The sequence below is a fragment of the Hakea prostrata genome, chromosome 4 (assembly GCF_041222555.1).
Source record: "Hakea prostrata isolate BN-2017 chromosome 4, UWA_Hpros_2, whole genome shotgun sequence".
Taxonomy (NCBI): Eukaryota; Viridiplantae; Streptophyta; class Magnoliopsida; order Proteales; family Proteaceae; genus Hakea; species Hakea prostrata.
The window spans coordinates 1,197,012-1,207,199 of record NC_142603.1 but is presented as its reverse complement, the minus strand read 5'-3'; the positions used below and the strand labels follow the sequence as shown (position 1 = coordinate 1,207,199).

Below are 10,188 nucleotides of genomic sequence, written 5' to 3'. Positions count from 1 at the left end.
AGTGAAAAAAATCAATTACAAAAGCATCCTTCGAAGTCTTCGAATAGCGATGTACACTAAACAAATACTTGAAATGTCAATTTCACTCTTTTCACTCTTCGATGTATACTAAACAATTATGTAAGATTCACTCAAACCTGTTTTGATTTAATTTTCCCTCTTCGGGCTATTCATTTTTCCATACTTCTTTTTTTTGGTTAATAGATGTTCATTCAAAAGAACGACGAAAACAAGGGGACTAAACAGGTCTCAGGCACCCAAGGAAGAGGAGAATTCTGCTCCATCTACCGGGTAGAAATTGGGCAACAAATGAAGAATGCATCTTCCGAGTTCTACTGCAATGGGTCCCACCTAAAAATCCACAAAGTTCAAATTCTCCGATGTAAACTTGCAGTATTTTACAACGTGAATGAATCTCTAGATAAAGTTGATTAGCTGAAAGGGAAGAATGAGACAGAGAAAGGGAAATCTCACAATTTGCAAGGCTTAGCTAAGTTCATCAGCTGAACGCCTGCTGCAACTGATCTACCTGGAAATAGCAGCATCTTGACCATCTCAAAAGTTCCAGAAATCCCATGGATTACAATATTCCTTTGATGAGAAAACATCTTACTGTGATTTCCACATTTGTAACGGCCAAAATCCTTGTCAAATCTAAAGACGTAGACGGCAATCAATGTCTTCCAAGTTAAAAAAAAAAAAGTACTTCAACGGATCTGAGCGGCAGCCTATCAAATTCTTACATGCTGCAGAATGATGCGGCAAATTCAAACTGAAATTCAGTCAGAAGATGCCTATATGCGTAGATGAGGGCTTTTGGAATTGCATCATTTGCCAAGGGAGTGCGGAGGAAGACACTTTCACTTCATGGAAATCGACTTATATTCTTTCATGGTGCTAGTGATCGCTTGTTCAACTGGCAGTCTCTCCATGCTTGATGCACCATAGAAACCATGAACTCCTTTGGTTCTCTTTAATACAAATTCAGCCTCTCTAGGACTGGATATAGGACCTGCAAATTGAGTCAGGGAATCCGTTTAAGTTAATAGAGATTTTGTTTGGGTTTGTTGCATTAGCACCGAATGGACAAAAGAGAAGAACCAAAGAACAATAACGAGCTTGTTCCTTAAGCTATCAGTCAAGGGATCAGAGGATCTTGCGAGCAGGGTTTGATAGTTCAGCTTCATAATATTAAATTTAAAATCTCTCTCTGTCTCTCGAGACACCAAACAAAGGAAGGAGAGAGTGAAAGGGTTAAACTTAGTATCTCCTAATGCTAGACTGTGCACTCAACACGCCAAAAGTCTTTGGATAGAGAAAGAAGGGAAGGCCGGAGGGGGTGAGGAAGAGTATCATAAAAGAAAATTTGAGTCTTCTAAGCAGAGAGAAACAAAGGGGAGTAGGGATAGACAAATAGTACCTCCATGGCAAAGCACAATGATATTGGAATTTATCTCATGTGCAGCATCTGAAATGTCTTGTACAAGAGCAACGCTGTCCCCCAAGGAGAGGGCTGTTTTAGCACCAATAGATCCTGAAGTTGTGAGCCCCATGTGGGCAACTATAATGTCAGCTCCAGCTTTTGCCATGGCAATGGCTTCTTCTCGTTTGAAAGCATAAGGTGTTGTCAAGAGACCAAATTTATGAGCTTTACCAATCATCTCAACCTCCAAGCTGACCCATAAATCATCAAAAATAAATACATGAAAGAGAGGAAAAAGAGATGTACATCTGGATACGACATTTGAGAATAGAAAACAGAAAACTCCTGAATATTGATTCAATTAAAAGAAAATTTGAGACATACCCATATCCCATTCCTGTCTCTTCAAGGTTTTGCCTAAAGTTACCATCAAAAAGTCCAACAGTTGGAAAGTTCTGCACCCCGCAAAAACCTATTGATTCCAGCTGCTTTATAAAGTGATCCATTCGGCGAAATGGATCAGTTGCACACACTCCAGCAAGAACAGGTACTTTTTTGACCACCTGCAAACCATTTCTGGATTATACTTGTGTGAATCCTACAAAATAATTATCGTTCCTATGAAGAGAAACAGGGTCTGACTTTGCTGGTAAGGGGTATCAAGCTCAAACCTGTTCATAGAACCATGCAGTCCATATATAATTTTTTCACATCTTAAAAGATATGATAATAGTTATGAAGATAATGCATAATTTCAAGATTCCTAATGGTCAGCAGTTCCTAGGCAGGAGACCCACCTAGCTGATATACAAAACCACACCAGACATCCAATTTGACGTGATTCCGTGTCAAATTCAACCCAGACTGAGTTGATCAGGAGGCGAAGCAAAAGTTCCAGGGAAATTTAAGAGGGTGGACAGGACAAGGGCTCTAGGAGGAAGTGCATGGATAAATATGGCGGGTTTGGTATGCATTATGTTGGAGGTAAATGATTGAAGTTAAGGTTGGAAACTAACATTCAGCCAAATAGGACTTCCGCCATCTATCAAATAATAGGGCCGATCATTTGTGGTCAGGGGCATTTCCAAAAGATCACTCGCTTCAGATATCCATACATTTCCAAATGGGGGAGAAAACTCAAGGTCTTGGGATATGGAGAAGCACATGCTATCATTAAAATGACTTTCTGAAATCAAGTAGTTGGAACTTACTGGCAATACTTCATTAGCCATATCAACCACCACTGCATTTGCGTCTGCAAAAGGCAGTAAACCTGCTAACGAACCCCGTCCTGCCATGCGGAAGCGACCTGAGTTGTATAATACTATAAGATCTACACCACCTTCTTCCTCAAACTTAGCTGAAATGCCAGTTCCTGCACCAGCTCCTATAATGGGCATTCCCTTATTTATCTGGTCTTTTAATTGATCTAGTATAGCTTGAGTTCTCCGCAAAGTTTCTGAAAGGATGGCCAACCATCAGGTCTTACACATTTTTGCAAGATAACAACATTAAGGAACATTCAGCTTAATTAGTTTCATCTATAACACTCTTCAACGTTACAAGCTTGTTAATTGAGAAAAGAGAGGGTAAAAGTGACATTTACAGAGGATTTCAGCCAGAACAATGAAGCAAGCATACTCACACAAAAGATTCAAGCCAAAATGAACTTTCTGGCTACCATAACTATTGATGCATATGTCCTTTCTTAAAGGCCTCAAATGCCAAAAGAAAATAACAATAATTTCAAATTCAAGAAGCAATTTTCCTCTTGTTTTCAGCAGCTAATACGTACTTACAGTTGAGTATCCAGGTCATACTGAAACAAAATATCCAACTTCCTGAGCTACTTGACCTCCAGGATAGTGGCGTAGGCATAATAACATTGAAATTCTTGGCATTGTAATACTTCTATAAGTTTACAATGATTAGCTATCCATAAAACTCCTCTAGAAATTTCAGTAATAGAGAACACTAGGTCAGACGAGGGAACAGTATGCAACACATACAGTAGCAGTACTTGTAGAACAGCATATCCACATGAGTTTAGTACAGGCCTTGAAACTTGGGTATCAATACACAAGTTTTTCTTTTGTTAATGCCTTACCAATGTTTCTCTTCTACTAGCGGCGGACTTCTCATATGTAATTTCAAAACCAATAAATAAATAGGATATTGCCAGGGAAGTCCTGCTGACATCTTATTTACTCAACTTGTTTATTAAGGTTGAAATAATAAGACACAAGAAACAAAGCCAAAAAGAATATATTTTTTGAGGTTCTAGGGGTTTCTAACACAGATAAAAGTGTGGAGCTACATCCAAATCTTTGGCTTTGGGGAGTCCTATTACGCAAGAATGTGCTATACTTCCAAAACAGGGATGTTCACCTTGAAAGGACTAAAATAGCAGTTTAAATGGTCAAGTAGATATGCATAGCATCAGCTTCATGCATTTCTCTTTTTCTGACTGGCTGGAGCATCAACATGTGGAATCAGAATTTCCAAACATGAGTACTGTATACATAATTATGGCCCTTTCTCATGGCAAGTTTGCCTGCAACATACATAATGATATAACACTTATTTATGCCATTCCCCCTAGCTATGTAAGGCAGCTCATATAAATGGTGACCTGGTACATATGTGATGCATCCATGAGGACCACAACATATCTGTTGTTGATCAGTAAAGATGTCTCCTAAGGAATCTGCAGGGACATGCTTGCTAGCCCATCAAAACAGACTCAGCAATGTGACCAACTCTGGTTCATGCATATCAAAATACAGCAACAGAAGCAACCATTTCAAATACTGTTTATTAATTTACTGGTAGGGAGGGAGGGGCTTTTTTTTTTTTTTGGGGGGGGGGGGGGGGGGGGGGGAGCAATTAAGACCCCCTTCATGCAACTTAAACTCGAAACTGGCAAAAGTAAGTATACAAAGTGCTCTTAGTTCTTAACACACTTCAATTCTTTGCTGCCAAAATCATTAAGTTCTCTCTCACCGTTTCCACCATAGTTATAAACACCCTAGATGTATAATGCACATTCCAGAAGTTAGGGCCCAAAACATAAATGTTGAGGTATAGTATAACCTGGTCTTGCATCAGGGAAATCAGTTGGACTGTAACAAATGGTTCCACAGCCTGACAAGCTCCCCTTTCTGTTGTATTTCTCACGAAGATGTTGATGGCCTTCAACAACATTATCTTGTTGCAGACCAGGATCTTTGGAATTCTTGAAGCTAATTGCCAAATATTCATCAACCAAGGCATTTGCAAATTCTGGATCATTTATGTGATAGGGATATCTCTTTACCTGCCAAAATGAAATGGTAAATGAAATGTATTCCATAGACAAGTAAATTTGTAAGAGTGCACCATTAGATGGGTAAAAAGAGTACCTGCCTATCTACATTTGTCTCAACAAGCCTCTCCAATTCAGACATAAGAGTTCCAGTAGCTTTGGGATCATAAAAGGGCTGCCCTGGTGCATCCAAGGCAGAGATGCCCTTCTGTGGCAGGCAGATGCATACCTTAGATGACGACTTGTTTACTTTATCTGCGATGAATGATGCAAACTTCTGGTTTTCATCTACTGTAGTTCGCATTAGTGAAACCTGCAGAATATTAATGATGATGTGGCCAGATCTACATATTCAGCATCATGTCACACAAATTTTAGCAATCAAAGTCGTAGGAAGAACTAACAGCTATTTCTCTCCAATCATCAAACAAGGAAAAAGAACTAGGGGCAGACCTAAGATAACCTTAGGAGAAGTGGTGAGGAAGGATATTCCTAACTTAGTATTTGTATCTAATATGGTCTTAAATAGAGCTAATTGGAAGGCAAGGATGCATATAGCTGATCCCATTCAGTTGGGACAGGGGTTGTTGCTGCATCAAACAAGGCAAGCAGTGGAAATTTTTTGAATCTGTACATGTGTGTTGGGAGAATTTGTCCATCTTATATAATTCCTAAGATCTAATTTTCATTTGCACTCTAAGAAGATAAACTTTGAGAAGCTTGTATTTCATTTTATCAAAGAAGGCTGCTCAGTAGTAGAAAAGTATGCATAACAAATCTGATCGGTATAAAAGTGAGACGTGCTCACCTGTTTGTTATGTTCATAAATATTTCTCTGTTGAAAATTCGAAGGTATGGTATCTTTAGGTCCAAAATTTACCATATCCAAGGCCCCTATGCTCAGAACCAACGGAACCTTCTTTTCAATGATAGCATCAAAACGAGAACTGTCACAGGCCATCACTCCACCCACTACATGGTCAGCAACTTCCGTTGTGGTAATGTCCAGAACACCCTAAAGGAAATCAAGAGACAACTTGAGTTAAATGATAGGCATATCGGGATACCACCAAAACTGATGCAGTCCCAAAACTGAAATAACTTGGTGATTTGATCTAGTCTATAACAGAAACTAAAACTAATATAGGTGGATTAGGATCACCACTTGTGTCAATCCCCCAGCCCGCCCACCCCCACCCCCCAAACCAAAGAAAGAAAAAAAATGCATTTGGTTTTGTGGATAGGCATGCAAAGGAATCTCTAGATGAGCACCGAATGTGCTACAAGGCAAGTCAGATAGGGTAGAAATTTTGTAGACCCCAAGGATTCTTTGTTTCTCTGTTATGTTTCAGCCAAAAAGTGAAGTCCCAAGTAGCAAAGCAAAAGCATTGAATAATCCAGCACTACCCAGAGTGTCAATACCAATGCTTTGACAACCAAGAAGATGCATGCCAATACCTAGAGGGCGTCCTCTTGAATTTGGTCTGATATTTGACACAGCCATCCATCTCAATCCCTATATATTCAACAGTCCAATTTCCAGATTACCCATCCATGGCAAACTAAACATATCCCCTCCCAAGGATAGCAATTGTGGATACTCCAGCACTCAATTTTGTTTGTATAAATCTGACCCCAATTTTGATACAGTCAGATACAAGAGATCAATGAGGTTATAATCCAAGAAAGGCTTCATTTTTTCTTGCAAACGAATTGCATCCTCTACCTTTAACATACTTACTTTCAGTTTCATAAATCTGGCATTCCTTATCAACTATTTGAACTTGGAAGACATGCACCACTGAGAACGAATTTCAGATGATAAAGACATATAGGTCCAGTAAATTTTTTAGCTGTTCTTTTGGTTGAAAACAAGATTTGCCCAACTGAAGTACCTGTATTAATCCAGCCCTGACCAGATCCTCCATAGCCCTTCCACCAACCCCAGTGGCATGGAAAACCAATGAGTCATAACCTTCTTTCAAAAGTCTTTCCTTGACAAGATTTACACATGGAGTTGTTACCCCAAACATGGTTACACCAACTGTAGGTTTTTCAGTCATCTTATTAGAATCTTCAAATCCCAATAGTCTTCCAACCACCATTCCAGAGAAAGCAGCTCCAGCGTTTGATAGAACAGCACGACTTACACTATTTATCCCACATATATCTACCACTGATGGGAATAGTATCAAATCTGAGGTTCCAATGTAAGGAGCAGTTTGTCCACTAGCTACGGTTGATACAATAACCTTTGGCACTCCAATTGGAAGAGATCTTAGAGAAGAGGATAATATGGATGTTCCACCACTGCCTCCAAGGCCTATAGCTCCACCAAGAACATTATCTTCTTGAGTTTTCTTCAGGTAACTTTCAAGGGCTTTACTCATGATGGCAACTGCCTGACCCCTGTCACTTGGAAGGTGCTTCAATATTTTCTCTTCTGATCCAAAATGAGATGACAGAATCTCCTTTCTACTCACGAATGGGAAATCTTCCACACTTTCTGTGTCTTCTTGACCAGTTGAAACATCAACCACTATGACTTGAACCTGCAATTTCCATAAGCAACTTAAGAGAGAGCAAAATTAAATTCCCCTGGTATAATGCAGGGGAAAATGAGATCCTAGAAATATATATACAAAATCTGTTAAGAACCCAAAGAGTTAAATCATATTGATAGCTAACTACTATCAAGCATGCAGTTTCAGCACCTTAGATAGGATTTAGAACTATTTTCCTTTTATTGTGAAGAAGATAATTTTCAATTTATTTTTGTCATATACCTAATATATCAAAACCAGATATGAACAAATAACTTTTATAAGTAACAGATACACAGGAGAGCTGGCTTACAAAACTATTTCAACAATAAGAGAGAATTTTGTGTAAATCAGCAGAGATTTTAACATGGATTCATGGTCAAAATGACATTAATGAGATAAGTTTATATGAATACCATGAGTTCAGAAGAATTGATGGGTTTTATATTTGCAATGGCTCTTGTATTCAGTTCAGTGACTGATCATCAATAATATGATACTCTAGACTAGATTAGTACAGTACGTGCCTCATCCGAAATGGGTGTATTGAGAATCCATACTCCTTGGTTTCCATGTTTAGTGAAATGGTAATACATTTCATTTTGTACAAACAGAAGAAAGAACTACTATGCTTTGTAAACCCAAGGTTTCCCAGAGTAAGGGTATAACTTTCCACTGCATTCTCACCCCATGGCCTGAGCAGTTGTCCAAATCACATGTATCTGGAATTGGGCTTCCTCCATTTTTCCAGGTTGTACAATAGGAATCAAATTTGGACTTCACATATGCACTTTGGCAAGAAAGAAATTATGCTACTTAACCATTTAACAGGAACAATAATCAAGACGCCAATTAAGTGTTGACAACTTTCATGCCCAAAGGCAGAAAAAAGGCTAGGGATTGGGGCAGGAACCAGAGGTAAAGCGTTTCTCTTCCCTGTGATACACGATATGCTGGTTGTTGAAACCAGAAGGTGTGGTATACTGATGGTCGTTTAGAAGACTCCATGCAATAATTCATGGATTTACAGATATTTTTTTTTTCTCTTCCTAATCTAATGAGTCAGATCAATTAAAACATGCTATAACATTAAAATAGTATCTTATAAATATTAATCCCCCTTAAAGGGCTATCTTGTACAGACTAGACTTTGAACATTGGAGTAATTTTTCTTCCACCAACTGAATATACAGTAGCATAATTTAAAGAAGGAATTCAAACACAATCCTGACTACATCTAGCATTGAAAAAGGAATAAAAGCGTCAGCTAATAATCTACAGCAAGACTTCAAGAGTTCAGTAAAATAAGTATCCCGCTCTAAAGTGAAGAGCATTGGAATTGTCTGATCATGAACTAGATATCTGATTAAAAGAATAAGATAAATTGAACTTTGAAGATTTCGCATATGAGAGTTGATTTCATGGATTTTCGAACAGAAAGAATGCTGAAAAGGATTAGGAGGAGAAACCTTAACGGCAGAACACTTAGAGAAAATATCAAGATTGGATCTAACGGAGTCGGAGAGGAATCGGAGCTCCTCCAGCTTGGTATCAAGTGTTCCGATGCAAAAAACACGAAAAACCTTCTCATGATCTGTCATTTTTCTTAGTCAAAGAGAGTCGGGAGCTAGGAAAATAGCCTAAATGATTCCTTTTCCAAATTGAAAGTTCAGATGGTTGATTCTGCAAAATGCAATCGATCTCCAAGACGAAACTGAATCCACTTAGATCGTCAAAACGTTCAAATGTTTTTCTGGTCAACACTACAGCACGCAGAGGGAGTGATACACTTGGGAAATTTTTTATTTTTATTTTTTGGGAAATAAATTTATCCAAACATCTCTCGCGGTGCATAATTATTATTTTTTTCTTTTTGTTGGAAGCACACGTGTATTATTGTTTTCTTTTTGTTGGTAGCACACGTGTCTTCATACAATGTCAAATGTCTCTTTCAGCTTTCATTATTTACATCAAATGACCTACTATTCAATATAATTGGCCTTCAGAAAATTTTCCTGACCAAAATACCCCTATCTTTGATCTTTGACTACAGTGCTTTTTCGTTAATGACCAAAGTACCCCTCTCTGTTCTTTGCACTTTGGATTTCTTGCTGCAGCAGCTTTTCACGGTCTGCGAATCCACCTGCTCTCTTTAATCTTTTGGTTCAATATCCGGATGGTTCTGAAGTTTTCGGTCTTCGGTGAATTCTGTAGAAGCAGGGGTTGAAAGATGTAAATTTTCTTTAAGGGAAGACGTATCTGTAAATTTTTTTCCATTTTCATTTGTTATTAAGGAAATTTTATAAAATTTATTTCCTAGAATATCAATTATGCTTGGAGTTGTCCCCTTGTGGGCTTGTGAAATGGTAGGTTTGGGATATGACGTTTGTTAGGATTTAAGACTATGAAGTAAAGTCTAAGCAATGTGTTGTATTATTCATAACATCTTAAAATTAATTTTAAAGCAATCCAAGATCTTGGGCCTATTGCTTTTACATAGAAGGATATGCTATAATGTATCAAAAATACATTCACAATAAGAATAGAATTGAATAAATTAAACTAAATAATTCCCACTTTGTAAGAACTAGCGTTCTCAGTAATCTGTAATCATCAAGGTACCCTTGGCTGGGCTGCATTCGCCTCTATCTTGTCTACAACTATCATACCAATAATAGGATTTACTCACAACCATAAGGGGAGTAGAACAAGTGATCTCTTCAAATCCTATACTCTACAATGAGATACATGACACCTTGAAAATCAATCACATAGAATCTAATGTGTTGGAACTGAAATTATTCAGACTTGTGGAAGGAATCCCTCAACTTAAGCCACTGCTTTACTACTGTACAAAATCTCAATACCACACCTTCTTTTGCCTTTTGAGTCTTTATGCCCAGGAACAGAGGGTGAAT

General features: G+C 38.2%; 1 protein-coding gene across 1 annotated transcript; it reads right to left on the bottom strand.

Moving 5' to 3' along the window:
* Positions 1 to 8: 8 nt before the first annotated feature.
* LOC149016931 (TIM-barrel signal transduction protein) lies at positions 9 to 9,074 on the bottom strand. Its single transcript, XM_089151207.1, has 9 exons — positions 8,740 to 9,074; positions 6,623 to 7,279; positions 5,536 to 5,742; positions 4,825 to 5,040; positions 4,517 to 4,739; positions 2,635 to 2,882; positions 1,808 to 1,986; positions 1,421 to 1,674; positions 9 to 1,012 (listed from the first exon to the last, which is right to left on the bottom strand). The coding sequence occupies exons 1-9, from the start codon at positions 8,869 to 8,871 to the stop codon at positions 861 to 863; spliced, it is 2,268 nt and encodes a 755-aa protein (XP_089007333.1). The 5' UTR covers positions 8,872 to 9,074; the 3' UTR covers positions 9 to 860.
* Positions 9,075 to 10,188: the final 1,114 nt, after the last annotated feature.

Coding starts and splice junctions, on each gene's coding strand:
- LOC149016931 (XM_089151207.1), bottom strand. CDS start 8,871: ATGACAGATCATGAGAAGGTTTTTCGTGTTTTTTGCATCGGAACACTT. Junction 5,743..6,622: donor TCAGGGCTGGATTAATACAG/GTACTTCAGTTG, acceptor GATTTCCTTTAG/GGTGTTCTGGACATTACCAC. Junction 1,987..2,634: donor TGGCTAATGAAGTATTGCCA/GTAAGTTCCAAC, acceptor AATGGTTTGCAG/GTGGTCAAAAAAGTACCTGT.